Here is a 17,956-nt window from a genome sequence, read left to right as displayed (position 1 = left end):
AAAATACTCATGGTATCTTGTCAAGAGAATAGAGCAAAGCAGAAAATTACATCTATACTGTGACTACAGTTATGTAAAAAAATGATAATAGTAAATTGAGCCAGGTCTGGAAGGAGGCACAGAAAGACAATGGGATTCATTGAGTGATAGAATTGTCAATAAATATTTTCTTCTTATTTTCTGTGAAGGCCATTTAATGCAACAAATATTTTTATGCTTTACAAAATTATCTTCTACGTGTTAAAATTATATCTTTTCTTTGACCATGTGTCCATGATATTGTGGCAGTACTGTCACCTGCTCACTGAGGACGACTTTGACACCTATTGTCTTTTGGCATAGTTAGATTCAATCTGGGCTCTGGGCAACCTGGCTACTTTTGATGTGCATGGATCCATAGGAGCAAAAGAAAAAGGCATCACTCTAGAAGGTCACTAGCCACATAGGCTTTTCCATCGGATCTCTAAAAATAGAACTGCTCGCATAAAATGATGGGGACTGCTGGTGAGAGAGGAAATTGGCAAACCTCTTTGGTATTATCTACTAAAGTCGGAGATATCCTAACACTGTGACCCAGAAGTTTCACTCCTCGGAGAAACTATTGGCACATTTGCAGCAGTAAATATGGACAAGAATCTTTATAGTTTATATTCCTATTCACTAAAACTGAAAAAAATGCCAGTGTTCATCAATGGTAGAATGGATTAAAAAATGAGTAAATGCACGGTGTCATCATGTAATACTATATAGCAATGAATGCATACAAACTACATTTAGACTCAGCAAAATGAATGGAGCTCATAAACAAGCAAGATATGTGGTATGACTGTTCATAAAGAGTTTAAAAGTAGGCAAAATTACACTATGCTATTTAGGGATGCATACAAAATTGGTAAAACTCTAAAGTAAAGTAAGGAGAAGATGGACTCAAATGCCAAGATAGTGGTTCCCTCTGGGGAGGGCAAGGAGTTGTGTTTGGAAAGAGGCACAGCGGGGCTTCTGGCCTAGCAATGTTCTCCCTTGATTCGCGGTGTTTGGCAGATTTTTCACTCCTTAATTTCACATTAAGCAGTGGGACATTTGTGTTTTGCACTCCTTTCATTGTGTACAAGATAGTTTATGTTTCAAAAAAAGAAAGAGAGGAGACACTCATGTGTCAATGAGCCAGTTAAGAAGACATTTCTTCTAGAAACAGAAACCACTTTCAGTTCATCCAAGTAGAAGTTGGAGAGTGGAGGAGTTTGTTGAGACCTTGATTAATGAAATGGAGCCGCCCCCAGGATCTGTTTATCCAGGAGAATGGTTCAGAAACAGTACTTAATGAATAAATGTAAGCTTTTGAATTCCCCAAAGCAAGGTATTAGATGGACCACCAGGAACTGTGCCTTTGAAGAGTTCCAGGCAGTGGAAATGAGAGCCCTCTGGAGGCTGGTGCCCCAGAAGAAGGAGACCTCTTTAAGTTTCTGCCACGGGCTTCTCTAGACAACAGAGAAGTCGAGGTTGCAGCCTCTGGATCCGAATTAGGGTTGGGTTGCGCATCACTGTCATGGATGCAGGCATGTGTGTTAACTGACCAATCCCCATAGGGCTTGGTGGCCCATGAAACTGATCTGAGATGAAGGAGGAAAGGGTCTCAGGGACTGCTAGCCTGAAGGCAGGACATCAACAATTTTAAATGGAACCTAGAATGACAGAATAGTAAGAATAGTTTTCATTACATCTTGCCATGACCAATGAGGACACCTGGCTCACTGCCCTTCTTATAAATTTCTGCCCTGGAAAATTTAAGGGAAGTCTATTGAACCCTCTTCAAACTGACTTGGAAAGCAAATACTTAGCAATTTGCTCCTTGATAGGTCAACATCAACTGGATGGTCTGCCCTAAACTAGACAATCTACCAAGAACCCCAAGTTTGTGTTGATTTCCTGTGCATTTGAAATCTATTGTCTGGGCTACTTAACAAATCTGTAGGAATGGAGGTGAATTTATACATTCTTGTCCGGTGGAGGTGCAAATAATTTCTATCTGGTGGAAAAGATAATCCCAAAGGTTATGGTATGGCCTTTGGACATTAACTAGTTTTGTGTATAACCCAGCAATTTTACACTAGCATTGTCAAAAAATACCTAGTTTCTTAAATGCTTTTTGTGCTCAGTTGCTCAGTCACGTCTGTCTCTTTGCAACCCCATGGACTATAGCCTGCCAGGCTCCTCTGCCCATGGAATTTTTCAGGCAAGAATACTGGAAAGGGTTGCTATTTCTTCCTCCAGGGGATCTTCCCAACCTGGGGATTGAACCTATGTCACTTGCGTCTCCTACATTGGCAGGCTGATTCTTTAACACTGTGCCACCTGGAAAATCTCAAATGCTCTTTGGACAAGTTTTTAAATAAATCGGAAGTGAAAGTGAAAGTGAAAGTCACTCAGTCGTGTCCCATTCTTTGTGACTCCATGAACTATACAGTTCAGTTCAGTTCAGTCGCTCAGTCGTGTCCGACTCTTTCTGACCCCATGAATTGCAGCACGCCAGGCCTCCCTGTCCATCACCGTCTCCCGGAGTTCACTCAGACTCATGTCCATCGAGTCCATGATGCCATCCAGCCATCTCATCCTTGGTCATCCCCTTCTCCTCCTGCCCCCAATCCCTCCCAGCATCAGAGTCTTTTCCAATGAGTCAACTCTTCGCATAAGGTGGCCAAAGTATTGGAGTTTCAGCTTTAGCATCATTCCTTCCAAAGAAATCCCAGGGCTGATCTCCTTCAGAATGGACTGGTTGGATCTTCTTACAGTGCAAGGGACTCTCAAGAGTCTTCTCCAACACCACAGTTCAAAAGCATCAATTCTTCGGCGCTCAGCCTTCTTCACAGTCCAACTCTCACATCCATACATGACCACAGGGAAAACCATAGCCTTGACTAGATGGACCTTAGTCGGCAAAGTAATGTCTCTGCTTTTGAATATGCTATCTAGGTTGGTCATAACTTTTCTTCCAAGGAGTAAGCGTCTTTTATTTTCATGGCTCCAGTCACCATCCAGATCATAATACTGGACTGGGTAGCCCTTCCCTTCTCCAGGGGATCACTCAACTCAGGGATCGAACCTAGATCTCCAGCATTGCAGGTGGATTCTTTACCAGCTGAGTCAGGAGGGAAGTCTAAGAATACTGGAGTGGGTAGACTATGCCTTCTCCAGCAGATCTTCCTGACCCAGGAATCGAACTGAGGTCTCCTGCATTGCAGGCAGATTCTTTATCAAAGACAGCCTTCAGAATGGGAGAAAATAATAGCAAACGAAGCAACTGACAAAGAATTAATCTCAAAAATGTACAAGCAACTCCTGCAGCTCAACCAGAAAAATAAATGACTCAATCAAAAAGTGGGCCAAAGAACTAAACAGACATTTCTCCAAAGAAGACATACAGATGGCTAACAAACACATGAAAAGATGCTCAACATCACTCACTACAAGAGAACTGCAAATCAAAACCACAATGAGGTACCATCTCACGTCAGTCAGAATGGGTGCTATCCAAAAATCTACTAACAATAAATGCTGGCGAGGGTGTGGAGGAAAAGGGAACCCTCCTACACTGTTGGTGGGAAAACTAGTACAGCCACTATGGAGAACAGTGTGGAGATTCCTTAAAAAACTGGGAATAGAACTGTCATATGACCCAGCAATCCCACTGCTGGGCATACACACCGAGGAAACCAGAGTTGAAAGAGACACGTATATCCCAATGTTCATCGCAGCACTGTTTATAATAGCCAGGACATGGAAGCAACCTAGATGTCCATCAGCAGACGAATGGATAAGAAAGCTGTAGTACATATACCCAATGGAATATTACTCAGCCATTAAAGAACACATTTGAATCCGTTCTAATGAGGTGGGTGAAACTGGAGCCTATTATACAGAGTGAAGTAAGCCAGAAAGAAAAACACCAGTATAGTATACTAACACACACACACACACACACACACACACACACATATATATATATATGGAATTTAGAAAGATGGTAACAGTAACCCTATATGCAAGACACTAAAAGAGACACAGATATATAGAGCAGTCTTTTGGACTCTCTTCTCTCTGGAGAAGGTGAGGGTGGAATGATCTGAGGGAATAGTACTGAAACATGTATATTAAATATATGAAACAGATCTCCAGTCCAGGTTTCATACATGAGACAGGGTGCTCAGGGCTGGTGCACTGTGATGACCCAGAGGGATGGGATGGGGAGGGAGGTGGGAGAGGTGTTCAGGATGGGGAACCCAAGTAAACCCATGGCTGATTCATAGCAATGTATGGCAAAAACCACTACAATATTGTAAAGTAATTAGCCTCCAACTAAAATAAATACATTAAAAAAAAAGAAAATGGAAGAAATGATGAAAAAACAAAAGATTATTTACCAACTAAGCTATCAAATTCCTAAGGAAAAATAAAAGGAAGCTTCATGACAGACCATGTGAATCGGTTACACAAGCTACAAATTGAGCGGGAATATTAGCCAACCACATATCCAGCAAAGACTTATACCTTAAATACGTATAAAAATAAAACAAAAAAAACACATATAAAAATTCAACACAAAAAAATCCCTCAAATAACCCAACTAGAAAATAGGTGAAAGTCATAAACATATATTTCACTGAAGATGGTAAATAAGGACATCAAAAGATGTTCACCATCATTAGCTATTGGGGAAATTAAAATAAATCATAATAAGATATTACTGTACACCCATCAGAATGGTGAAAATAAAAATTAGTGACAACACTAAATGCTGGTGAGGAATGCAGAGAAGCTGAATTACTCTTACTTTGGTGGTGAGAAAGCAAAATGGCACAGCCCTCTGGAAAACAGGTTAGTAGATTTTCAGAAAACTAAACACACAAATAGCACGAGATGTAGCAATTCTATTCCTGGGCATTTACCCCAGAGAAATGAAAACATATATCTAAATAAAAACCCATCCATAAATGTTCATAGGGGTTCATAGCATTTGTGTACCCATAACATTTGAGTTCGTAATAGCCCCAAACTCTAAATAGTCCAGACTTCCTTCAGTGGCTGATAATTCAACAAACTGTGACACAGCCTTACCATGAAATACTACTCAGCCAAAAAAAAGGAAAAGCTACTGATACATGTGGCAATTTGGATTAATCTCTAGGGAATTGTGCTGAGTGAGGGGGGAAAAAAAAGCCAGTCTTAAATGGTTACGTACATGATTCTATTTGTTTAACGTTTAAATGTTAGTATTTAACATTTCAATATTCAATACATATATTCTAACATTATGAACTTTTAACATTCAATTTATTTAACCTTCTGTGTTTTACATTATTTAACAAATCTAAACATTTATTTAACTTATTTAATATAACATTTTAGGAATAGAGAACAGATTAGTGTTTTTCAGGGTTAGAGATCAGGAGGGTAGGTGGCAACACTCGGCAACTAGAGAGGAGCCCCCACTTACCGTAACTAGAGAAGAGCCAGAGCAGCAAAGAAGACCCAGCACAGCCAAAAATAAAAACAAACAAAAAGATAGGGATATTTCTTACAGTAAAGAAACTGTTCTGTGTTTTGCTTGTGGTGGTGGATGCATGAACCTACAAATGTGATAAATTATATAGAACAAAAATCCCATGGATGGAGGAGCCTGGTAGGCTGCAGTCCATAGGGTCGCGAAGTCGGACGTGACTGAGAGACTTCACTTTCGCTTTTCACTTTCATGCACTGGAGAAGGAAATGGCAACCCACTCCAGTGTTCTTGCCTGGAGAATCCCAGGGATGGGGGAGCCTGGTAGGCTTCCATCTATGGGGTTGCACAGAGTCGGACATGACTGAAGCAACTTAGCAGCAGCAGCAGCAGCAACATTATCCTGATTTTTTTTTTTTGCTTTAAATTGGAAATATTAGTATAACGTGATAAAACTTTGAGATACCACGATGACTAAAAACACTATTCAAATCAGCTTTATTTGCATATTCTATGGCAATGTATTGTCTCCCTTTCAAGTGATGAAAGATGCAATTTTCTTTAAATTATAAGATAGTGCTAAGAGTACTGAATCTTAACGAAGGAGAAAACAAGAGGCAGTGAACTATCACCGGAAGGGTCTTGGGCTGGGCAACAGGGAAACAAGGCTTCTAATCCTTGTTTTGTTGCTAACTAGCTTCCCCCCAACCCCCAAAATATCTTTCCAACTAGTCTGTAACTCTGTTTAAAATTTCACTATTAGAGATTGATTACTCCAGGTTAACGCTCCAGTGAAACTAAATCTGGTGACATAATACTTGCCAGGGTATTGATTATCTACACTAGTGTAATTCACTGGTTCCTAACCAGGAAACTAGCCCTGAGATAATAGGAGGTGCTTTGTGCTTTCGTCCCACAGGGAGATAGGAATAGAAGGCACTGCTACTTTGGAGCCTGGAGAGAAGGTGGGGCTCTTAGAGGAAGGTACGTGGGGTGGGAGATCACAGCTGACAGAAGCAGACAATTTGAGCATAACCTTAGGTGACAGAGGCTTCCCTGCTGGCTCAGACGGTAAAGCGTCTGCCTGCAATATGGGAGACCCGGGTTCGATCCCTGGGTCAGGAAGATCCTCTGGAGAAGGAAATGGCAACCCACTCCAGTACCCTTGCCTGGAAAATCCCATGGACAGAGAGACTGGTATGCTACAGTCCATGGGGTCGCAAAGAGTCAGACGTGACTGAGCGACTTCACTTTCCTTTCCTTTAGGTGACAGAGGGTGGTGACAGAGGAGATTGGGAGGAGGAAGAGGGTCCGTGGTCCGTGGAGAGGTTGTGGGGAGGGCCTCCTCTACTCAAGCTTTTCCCAGGACTAGTACTCGGTGTAGCTGAGTATTCTAAAATGAGGACTTCCTCTGGGATCAGGGATGGAGAGAGGGAATGTGAAAAGAGCCCACTCCCTTGACACTCACCCAGAGGCTCTGAGGTTCACTGGAAAACATGCGTGAGAACCTATGTCTAAGGGCGTGCAAGCATACATACACAGCACCATAAAAGGCGACAGCATTTTAGACTTTCCTTGGAATCTCAGGCCTGTGAATTTCTTCAACAAATTTCCCGGAACATCACGTCTTTACCAAGCCTTCCCCCATTTGTCACTGCCACAGTGGTGCAGACCTTGGATTCCAATATCAGGGACAAAAGGTGTAACTCACTTTTCATGTAAATACTTCCTATCTCATGCAGACCATTTTTATTTCTTCTGTGTTATGGGGGTTGTGAGTGGAAAAATTAAAGTGGTTTTGCTGACTGTCAGAGCAATGAATGCTCATTGTAAAAAAATCAATGACATAGAAAAGAAGAAAGTGAAGTTCTCTTCTTACCCTACCACATTGCAGTGGGTCTCTTCTAGATTTTTCAAAATTGTATCACACTGTTCTTTCATCAGCATTTTTACTTAACGTAATACTGTGGACACCTCTTTGTCTCAATAAATGTAGCACTCCATCACCTTTATTAGTGGTTCCATAGTATTCCACTATATTTGCTGTACCATGATTTATTCAACAGACCCAGTTGATGGATATTTACATCATTGCAATTTCTTTCTATTATACATTATCCTTGAACTGATTGCTCCCAAAATATTAATTTTCTTAGAAAATACTTGCTAAGCCAAATCATACACATATTAAATTTTACTATATGTTTTTATATCTCCCATTCTTATTTATATCTTTTGCCATGACTTTTGGTGGTGTTCAGCTTTTGTCAGGAAGCATTTTAAACTTCTCCTATTGTTCTTGATTGCATCTCTCAATTTGTGGAACATTTGTTAGGTTAGTAGGGAACTTGAGAGGTTTTCAAATTTTCTTTAGCTCTTAAGGAAGTCTTTCTAGGAAATCAGATAACAAGTTCTGGCATGTGAGAAATGTACATGAAAGGACTACCACAACAATGGAGTGAAGCTCTATGTGTTTGGAGTTTGTTGTCTTATAATTAAATCTTTCTCAAGAATGTTTCCAGTAGTCATGTATGGATGTGAGAGTTGGACCATAAAGTAAGCTGACAGCCAAAGAATAGATGTTTTTGAACTGTGGTGTTGGAGAAGACTCTTGAAAGTCCCTTGGACTGCAAGGAGATCCAGCCAGTCCATTCCAAAGGAGATCAGTCCTGGGTGTTCTTTTGAAGGACTGATGCTAAAGCTGAAACTCGAATACGCTGGCCACCTAATGCTAAGAACTGACTCCTTAGAAAAGACCCTGATGCGGGAAAAGATTGAAGGCAGGAGGAGATGGGGACGACAGAAGATGAAATGGTTGGTTGGCATCACCAGCTCGATGGACATGAGTTTGAGCAACCTCTGGGAGTTGATGATGGACAGGGAAGCCTGGCGTGCTGCAGTCCATGGGGTCACAAAGAGTCAGATATAAGACCATTTTGGTGAAAATGAGTTAGGAGAAAAGTATCCCTCTTTTAGGCTTGATTATTTTGAAACACATACTTGAATCTTGTTCAGAGCTTCTGAGACCAATGACTGCCTTTCCCCTTCGTGCTGCACACAAAGTCTTGAGTGTAATCTCTTCCCAGACCACTTAGCTGGATTTTCTTCCTCAATACCTTTAAACCTCACCAAACTTAATAAATGAGAGCTGGAGACTAGGAGAAGCTCAACCAAGATTATACGGATGGCACCTGGCAAGATCTTCTGACTCCACTCAAAGAGTAGCAGCATAAGGTCAGAGCAAATCAGAACTCGTTATGCTCAGTTCATGGACTGCAGGGTGAGCTGGACTATTGGAGAATCAGGCCATGATACTTCTTGTAAAATCAATAGGAGATCTTTTCGGCCGGAACCGCCATCTTCCAGTGATTCGCCAAGATGACCAACACAAAGGGAAAGAGGCGGGGCACCCCCTACATGTTCTCCAGGCCTTTCAGAAAACATGGAGTTGTTCCTTTGGCCACATACATGCGAATCTACAGGAAAGGTGATATTGTAGATATCAAGGGAATGGGTACTGTTCAAAAAGGAATGCCCCACAAATGTTACCATGGCAAAACTGGGAGAGTCTACAATGTTACCCAGCATGCCGTTGGCATCATTGTAAACAAACAAGTTAAGGGCAAGATTCTTGCCAAGAGAATTAATGCGCGTATTGAGCATATTAAGCACTCTAAGAGCCGAGATAGCTTCCTGAAACGTGTGAAGGAAAATGATCAGAAAAAGAAGGAAGCCAAAGAGAAAGGGACTTGGGTTCAGCTGAAGCGCCAGCCTGCTCCACCTAGAGAAGCACACTTTGTGAGGACCAATGGAAAGGAACCCGAACTGTTGGAGCCCATCCCCTATGAATTCATGGCCTGATGGGTGTAAAAATAAAGACCTGGACTGTACAAATGTTTCTCTTAATTGAGTAGAGTTGTTGTGTCCAAATTCAGTGGGTAATGTCTTTTCAAATTTAGTGTTTTTTCTTCATGAAAGGAGTAAGATAGTTTGTTGTTCAGAATTTTTTAATAAACTGCCAGATATTATTTATTTAAAAAAAATCAATAGGAGAAGGGGAAAAAAAAAAAAGAACTTGAAAATGTACTGAGTCAGGGCAGGAGGATCTTCAAAATCCCAACCAAAAGATTGATCATACTTGACAGTGTTGAGGTGTGGCTGCTGAGGAAATTCACAGATTCAGCTGATGGGAATCCAACAAATATGTGCTTAACATCAACTGCATCTTCTTTCCTCCCAAGCAGACTTCACAAGTCTATGCATCTTTGTTTCTTATGGTCCTTTTTCTTTCTCTTCTTGTTCTTCCTCCTGCCTTCATTCTTCCTATTCTGTGTGTGTGCTTAGTTGCTCAGTCATGTCGTGAACTGTAGCCTGCCAGGCTCCTTTGTCTATGGGATCACCCAGGCAAGAGTATTGGAGTGGCTTGCCATTTCCTACTCCAGAGGATCTTTCCGACTCAGGGACTGAATCCGCGTCTCTTGCATCTCCTGCCTTGGCAGGCAGATTCTTTACCGCTAGTGCCACCTGGGAAGCTCTCTTCCGACTCTAAGTGCTGCAAACCCAGTGGCAAATGAGACCTGCATCACTTCTTTCTCTCTGTGAATACCTTCTCCCTTGCATACAAACTGTCCTCAGGCTTTCAGGATTCTAATTAATTTCTTCTTTCCACTTTGTCCTCCCTTTCGGGGGATAGTTTATGCCAAAGTAAAGAATTCCTTAGTATGCATTCACTCTTCAACCAGACTTTGTCACAAAAGCCTTTCCTGAAATCATGGTTTCAAATGTCCCAAGTGATATATGATGGCCATTCCAGGATATTCAGCACAGAAACAGCTTCATGTGTGAGAACTCTCCCATTCATGTGGGTTGGTGGATATGGGTGTGGACTCTTTTGGCCTTTTATGAAAGTTGAAGAGGACCACACTTTTCTTTTTCCCTGTTAGAGTGTAAGTACATGGTCTAGCTTTGGCCAATAGGATTGGCCAAAAAATGCAAAAGGAACTTTGATTTTGGAGAGCGGGAGGCAAGAACACAAGCTCAGTTAGAGATTAGTCATAGCAGCAGGGGCGACATGAAGTTTCTGGTGAATGCAGTGACTACCCCAGAGTGGGGAGCCAGTGGTGATATCTTCACCAGACAATTTCTTGGGCAAAACCTTAGCCATGTTCCATGATTCCGAGTTTCTTCAGTTCCTACCAGGTTCTCAGCCTAGTTCTCCACTCTCCCTGTCTTGAGTTATTCAATATTCTTCCAATACACCTTTTTCTGCTGAAGTTAGCCAGAGTTGGCTTCCATCATTTTCCATTAAGAACACTGCCCTCATCACTGGGCAAGGCGCCTTCTCAGTTGTATCCTCCTTTAGCTCTCTGCCAGAGTTTAAAGTAAATCCTCTCCCTCCTGAAATGTCTCTTATATTGCCTTTAGCGACCATACACTTTCTGAATATTCTCTTTTCTCTCTCACTGCTCCTTCTCTATCATTCTCCATCACTCTGCCTCGGCTCTTCATTTCTCTTTTTAAGGTGTCCCCAAAGATATCGCCTCTCCCCTGACTTCAGTGAACCTTTAAACTTAGCCTGTAGTCCATGCCCCACAATAAAGAACCAGTGCAGACTCATAAATAAATAAAATATTAGAATATATGTATGTATTTATCATTGACAACTGATTTGCTTAGTGTCCTCCAATATCAGTGAATCTTGGACCATCTGTATAAAAACCACCTATTGTACCTGTGACAATGCAGACTCTTTGACCCTGTCCCAGAGCTAATGAATCAGAATGAGAAAAGAGGGGAAGGCTCAGGAATCTGTATTCTATTGAGTCCCCCCAGAAGATTTCTACATTCATAATTGTCTGAATTCTGCACTCTTGCAATCTATTTACCCCAGTGAGGATCAGCAGCTTCCCATTATAAACCTCAGAAAGAAATGTGTCTAGCTCTGAGCAAAGCAAGAGGGCTTCCATGGCCTAAACAAACATGCACCTCCTCTATCCAGGCCTTGCCACTAATCTGGACCTCACAGTCCATATGCCCTGTCTTCACCATAGCCTGTGAAAAGACTCTGATGGCTTTTCACATGCTGAGAGCATCTGCTATTGCTCATGGCACTTTTGTAATTGTAGCTCAAGGGAAAATCTGAGGGTGATAACACCTTGAGCTCTGCTCCTTGGACGCTAAACAATGAAATGGAAACCCTCAGCTTCGCACTCCACCTCCCTCCTGACCAAACACCAACCAAAACCACAAACAGTGGCTTCTCAGTGAGGTTGCAGGATAGCAGGTGATTGAAGTGAGTGAGTGTGTGTGTGTGTGTGTGTGTGTGTGTGTGCGTGTGTGTGTGTGTTCAGGCACCATCTGCTGCATGCAATATAGATGAGAACTCCCCTGTGAGTTAAGCTGGAGCTTAGGCTTTAGAGCAGGGGTTTTCTATCTTAGCTGCTTGTTAGAATCACTGCGGCAGCTTGAAAACTTCCTTAGGCCCAGGCTGTATCCCAGACCAGTAAAGCCAGGAATGCTTGAGATGAGATTTGGCATCCAAACTTTTAACAGCTCCATGGCCATTTCAATGTGTGGGCAAGTTGTAAAGCCTCTGCTCAAGGGAGAGTTAATGTACTAGTTAACCCATAGAAAATAACAACCTCCACTCACTGTTACCATTATCAGGTGGAAGCCAGGACATCTTACACTGAAGCACCTACCTGCTGAAAAATGCAGAATTCTGACACTATTGACTGTAAACCTGTGGCTTTCTCAGTCCCAGGTAAAGCATTTCACCAGCAGAACCCTGATTCTGTTAGACAACTGAATTATACCACTGGTGCTCTGAACAGCTCATTCCTTAGTAAAATGGAAACAGCCTTTTGTCAGAGAGGTTACGTGAACCTGACTGGCTCGCAGGGCTCTCCACTTGACCTGTGGATTCACAAATTTTTGAGTATGTGCATGTGTGTATTTTTATATGCTTTGTCTTCAAAGTATCACTGAATTTGACAGTAAAAGCAAGGAAGGAGTAATGGAGTGCTATCAGTCTTGTCTCTTTCTACTTTAATAATGATTTTTCCATGGCATCATGGTATTTAATAAGCACTTTTTGTTAAATACTATATGGATATTATCTCACTGAATTTCAGCAGCTCTGAGATAGGTATTATTTTCAATCTATAGATGAGGAAATTGAAGAGCATAGAGATTAGACTTGCCTGAAGTCCATTTGAATCTAAATCTATCTGACTTCAAAGCCTAGGCTCTTACCCGTATTATACTGCCTCTGAGAGCATTTTTGTGATCATCCACCTGCTCCTTATCCAATGTCAAATATTAATAAAATGTGCTTTTTACCTTAAGGAATACCAGAAATTATATTTACAGATCAGACCCACAATGACAGTTTATAGAGCTCTGTTTATAGACAATTATCACAGTTTTTAGACAATGATCAAAGTTGCTAAGGTAGTCTGTGTCCAAATTGGATGCTTAATAAATGTTTGTTGATGAATGATTAGTTAGTGTTAATTGCTCAGTCATGTCATGGACGGAGGAACCTGGCAGACTACACAGTCCATGGGGTTGCAGTCGTGTCATAAAAATCACAAAATCAGTCCAGATTGGTATTGCAATAAAGTCTCAACTACAGATTTCAGGGGGTAGTCTACATGGCGGCAATCTTACTTTTGTTTTCTGGTAGTAGTAGTAGTGAAAGTTGCTCAGTCATGTCCTACTCTTTGTGACCCCACGGACTATACAGTCCATGGAATTCTCCAGGCCAGAATACTGGAGTGGGTAGCTGTTCCCTTCTCCAGGGGATCTTCCCAACCCAGGGATTGAACCCAGGTCTCCCACATTGCAGGCAGATTCTTTACCAGCTGAGCCACCTAAAAGGCTTGACAATTTATCTGACTCCTTCCCCCTCACTCCCAGAGAACCACCTATTGTAAATATCGAAGGTTTGCCATTGTTCATAATCCTACAATTTAATTTCAGTGACAGGGAATCACATTTAGGCTAAGCTTATAGCTTTTAACCAGTATTATGTGAACTTGCAGGAGAACACAAAGACTTTCCAAGGGAGTATCATCACAGATTTGGAACTACATTTTGTAAATTTTTCTGAACTGATTCACCTGAGAAATGTTCTATTGGTCCTCCATTCCTGCTTCCCGTCTTATGCTTCAGTTCAGTTCAGTCGTTCAATCATATCCAACTCTTTGCAATCCCATGAATCATAGCACATCAGGCCTCCCTGTCCATCACCATCTCCCAGAGTTCACTCAAACTCACGTCCATCAAGTCGGTGATGCCACCCAGCCATCTCATCCTCTGTCATCCCCTTCTCCTCCTGCCCCCAATCCCTCCCAGCATCAGAGTCTTTTCCAATCAGTCAGCTCTTCTCATGAGGTGGCCAAAGTACTGGAGTTTCAGCTTTAGCATCAGTCCTTCCAAAGAACACCCAGGGCTGATCTCCTTTAGAATGGACTGGTTGGATCTCCTTGCAGTCCAAGGGACTCTCAAGAGTCTTCTCCAACACCACAGTTCAAAAGCATCAATTCTTCGGCGCTCAGCCTTCTGCACAGTCCAACTCTTACATCCATACATGACTACTGGAAAAACCATAGCTTTAACTAGATGGACCTTTGTTGGCAAAGTAATGTCTCTGCTTTTGAATATGCTATCTAGGTTGGTCATAACTTTCCTTCCAAGGAGTAAGCATCTTTTAATTTCATGGCTGCAATCACCATCTGCAGTGATTTTGGAGCCCCAAAAAATAAAGTCTGACACTGTTTCCCCACGTATTTCCCATGAAGTGATGGGACTGGATGCCATGATCTTCGTTTTCTGAATGTTGAGCTTTAAGCCAACTTTTTCACTCTCCTCTTTCACTTTCATCAAGAGGCTTTTTAGTTCCTCTTCACTTTCTGCCATAAGGGTGGTGTCATCTGCATATCTGAGGTTATTGATATTTCTCCCGGCAATCTTGCTTCCAGCTTGTGCTTCTTCCAGCCCAGCGCTTATCATGATGTACTCTGCATATTAGTTAAATAAGCAGTGTGACAATATACAGCCTTGACGTACTCCTTTTCTTATTTGGAAGCAGTCTGTGCATGCATGGGACCTTTTGAAGGAGGCCCCTATTATCTTCAGTACCTCCACCATAGTTTGGCTTCAGGTCAAGCAACAGGGAGGGAACACAGCTCTGCCCATCAACAGAAAATTGGATTAAGACTTACTGAACACGGCCCCCAAGGTCAGGGGCTGTGGCCTAGAGGAGCAACCCCACGTCCAAGGAGCAGAGGCTGCGTGGGCGCACGAGGGCCAAGAGGAGCTATTCCACATTCAAGGTCAGGAGGGGCGGCGGTGAGGAGATGTCCCTCGTCCAAGGTAAGGAGCAGTGGCTGTGCTTTGCTGGAGCAACCATGAAGAGATATCGCACGTCCAAGGTAAGAGAAATCCAAGTAAGAAAGTAGGTGTTGAGAGAGGGTATCAGAGGGCAGACACAATGAAACCATAATCACAGAAGACTAGTCAATCTAATCACACAGACCGCAGCCTTGTCTAACTCAAAGAAATTAAGCCATGCCGTGTGGGGCCACCCAAGACGGGCAGGTCATGGTGGAGAGGTCTGACAGAATGTGGTCCACTGGAGAAGGGAATGGCAAACCACTTCAATATTCTTGCCTTGAGAATCCCAAGAACAGTATGAAAAGGCAAAATGATAGGATACTAAAAGGGGAACTCCCCGGGTCAGTACGTACCCAATATGCTACCGGAGATCAGTGGAGAAATAGCTCCAGAAAGGATGAAGGGATGGAGCCAAAGCAAAAACAATACCCAGTTGTGAATGTGACTGGTGATAGAATCAAGGTCCGATGCTGTGAAGAGCAATATTGCATAGGAACCTGGAATGTCAGGTCCATGAATCAAGGCAAATTGGAAGTGGTCAAACAGGAGATGGCAAGAGTGAACGTATACATTCTAGGAATCAATGAACTAAAATGGACTGGAATGGGTGAATTTAACTCAGATGACCATTATATCTACTACTGCGGGCAGGAATCCCTTAGAAGAAATGGAGTAGCCATCATGGTCAACAAAAGAATCCGAAATGCAGTACTTGGAAGCAATCTCAAAAACAACAGAATGATCTCTGTTCATTTCTAAGGGAAATTCAATATCACAGTAATCCAAGCCTATGCCCCAACCAGTAATGCTGAAGAAGCTGAAGTTGAACAGTTCTATGAAGACCTACAAGACCTTTTAGAACTAACACCCAAAAAAGATGTCCTTTTCATTATAGAGGACTGGAATGCAAAAGTAGGAAGTCAAGAAACACCTGCAGTAACAGGCAAATTTGGCCTTGGAATACTGAATGAAGCAGAGAAAAGACTAATAGAGTTTTGCCAAGAAAACGCACTGGTCATAGCAAACACCCTCTTCCAACAACACAAGAGAAGACTCTACACAGGGACATCACCAGATGGTCAACACCAAAATCAGATTGATTATATTCTCTGCAGCAAAAGATGGAAAAGCTCTATACAGTCAGCAAAAACAAGACCGGGAGCTGACTGTGGCTCAGATCATGAACTCCTTATTGCCAAATTCAGACTTAAATTGAAGAAAGTAGGGAAAACCGCTAGACCATTCAGGTATGACCTAAATCAAATCCCCTATGATTATATGGTGGAAGTGAGAAATAGATTTACGGGCCTAGATCTGATAGATAGAGTGCCTGATGAACTATGGACTGAGGTTTGTGACATTGTACAGGAGACAGGGATCGAGACCATCCCCATGGAAAAGAAATGCAAAAAAAAGCAAAATGGCTGTCTGGGGAGGCCTTACAAATAGCTGTGAAAAGAAGAGAAGTGAAAAACAAGAGAGAAAAGGAAAGATATAAGCATCTGAATGCAGAGTTCCAAAGAATAGCAAGAAGAGATAAGAAAGCCTTCTTCAGAGATCAATGCAAAGAAATAGAGGAAAACAACAGAATGGGAAAGATTAGTCTCACGATTACCCTTCCTTAATTTTTCAGAAGAAATTAATACATTTCACCTTTAAAAAATGGGAAATTATATAGTGATACAAGCTCTGATATGCTTAATCAAGGGATATTTCAAAATCTTGATATCAGAGAAGCTTTCCTTAATTAAGGCACCATAAACTCATAATAGTGGTTCATATCTTTAGAACATATTTCCATTGAGTGAAGCATAGTTTTATTTTTTTATGTTGCTTCATTCATTTTACTTTGAATAGTCATAAAAGAGGCAAAATTATCAAAACTTTAATTATCTATAGCACTAGTCTCTAGAAACAGCAAAATATTTATCCTTCAACATGATCTTTTTTTTTTTTAAACTGGAGGATACTTTGCTTTACAATTATGTGTTGGTTTCTGCCATACATCAACATGAATTAGCCATAGTTATATATATGCTCCCTCTTGAACCTCCCTTCCACCTCCCATCCCATCTCACCCCTCTAGGTTGTTATGGAGCACTGGGTTTGAGCTCCCTGCATCATAGAGCAAATTTCCATGGGCTATCTATTTTACATATGGTAAAGTATATGTTTCAAGAGAATGAAGCATCGTTTTAGAAATGGGGCATTTGGCCTATATTGACGTGACTATATGAATTCCAAGGCAGAAATCCTGAGCCTTGCCATGGACAAAATAAGGTATACCATCTTCAGTATTTCTTCCATATCATTCAATGACAAAGCTCCAGTATTCATGTCTTGGAATCCGTGTAGTCAAGACTGCAAAGAGCATGCTAGCAGACACCAAGCTTCATCAGAGCTAGTCTCTGAATCTTCACCATTCACACCAGTAAGAAAGTGTCAGATGAATACTTTCCTTAATCTGTGTCTATGATTGTGTCTCAGTGGCATCTTTCGTTGGATTTTAAGGAGAAAGAGGTGACAAGTTCCATGCTGACCTCCCACAGGTAAACAATACGGCTTAGAGTAAAAGGAATGTGGATCAAAGTTAATGTGTGTTGTTGTTTTTTTATTCAGACTGGTAGGAAAAAAAAATGTACAGATTATTGGATATTTTAAATCCATATTCATTTTTCCTTAAATGAACATCTCTTACTGGCTGCCAGCAACAAACACTTCTTGCTAATTTATTTATACCTACCATCCTCTTCCGTGGGTTGAACTGTCCCCACAGGGCTTTGCAGCTGATTCTACTATGTACCTAACAACTAATGCTGCAACATTGCACAGCCTCCTAGGCAGCCATGTTAGCAACAGTCATTAATGATTCTTTTGTAAGACTGAATTTACAAGAGCCCTCTATCTTCCACCCCTCTTTCTCTTTCACTTTCTGTAACTATTCATAAAGTACATTCAACTGTACTCTGAAAAAAAGAATTTCTAACTATATGCATGTGTAGGACAATAAGTTCAATAAATGCAGCCTAGGGTAGAAAGCTGGCTGCATCATTTCAGATGATG

General features: G+C 41.6%; 1 protein-coding gene across 1 annotated transcript; it reads left to right on the top strand.

The window, feature by feature from the left end:
* On the top strand, positions 8,836–9,400 carry LOC102177244 (60S ribosomal protein L21-like). Its single transcript, XM_005685937.3, has one exon. It carries the CDS (start codon positions 8,873–8,875, stop codon positions 9,353–9,355), a length of 483 nt encoding a protein of 160 aa, XP_005685994.2. The 5' UTR covers positions 8,836–8,872; the 3' UTR covers positions 9,356–9,400.

Source organism: Capra hircus, chromosome 10 (assembly GCF_001704415.2).
Source record: "Capra hircus breed San Clemente chromosome 10, ASM170441v1, whole genome shotgun sequence".
NCBI lineage: Eukaryota > Metazoa > Chordata > Mammalia > Artiodactyla > Bovidae > Capra > Capra hircus.
This window is presented reverse-complemented; position numbering and strand designations above follow the sequence as displayed.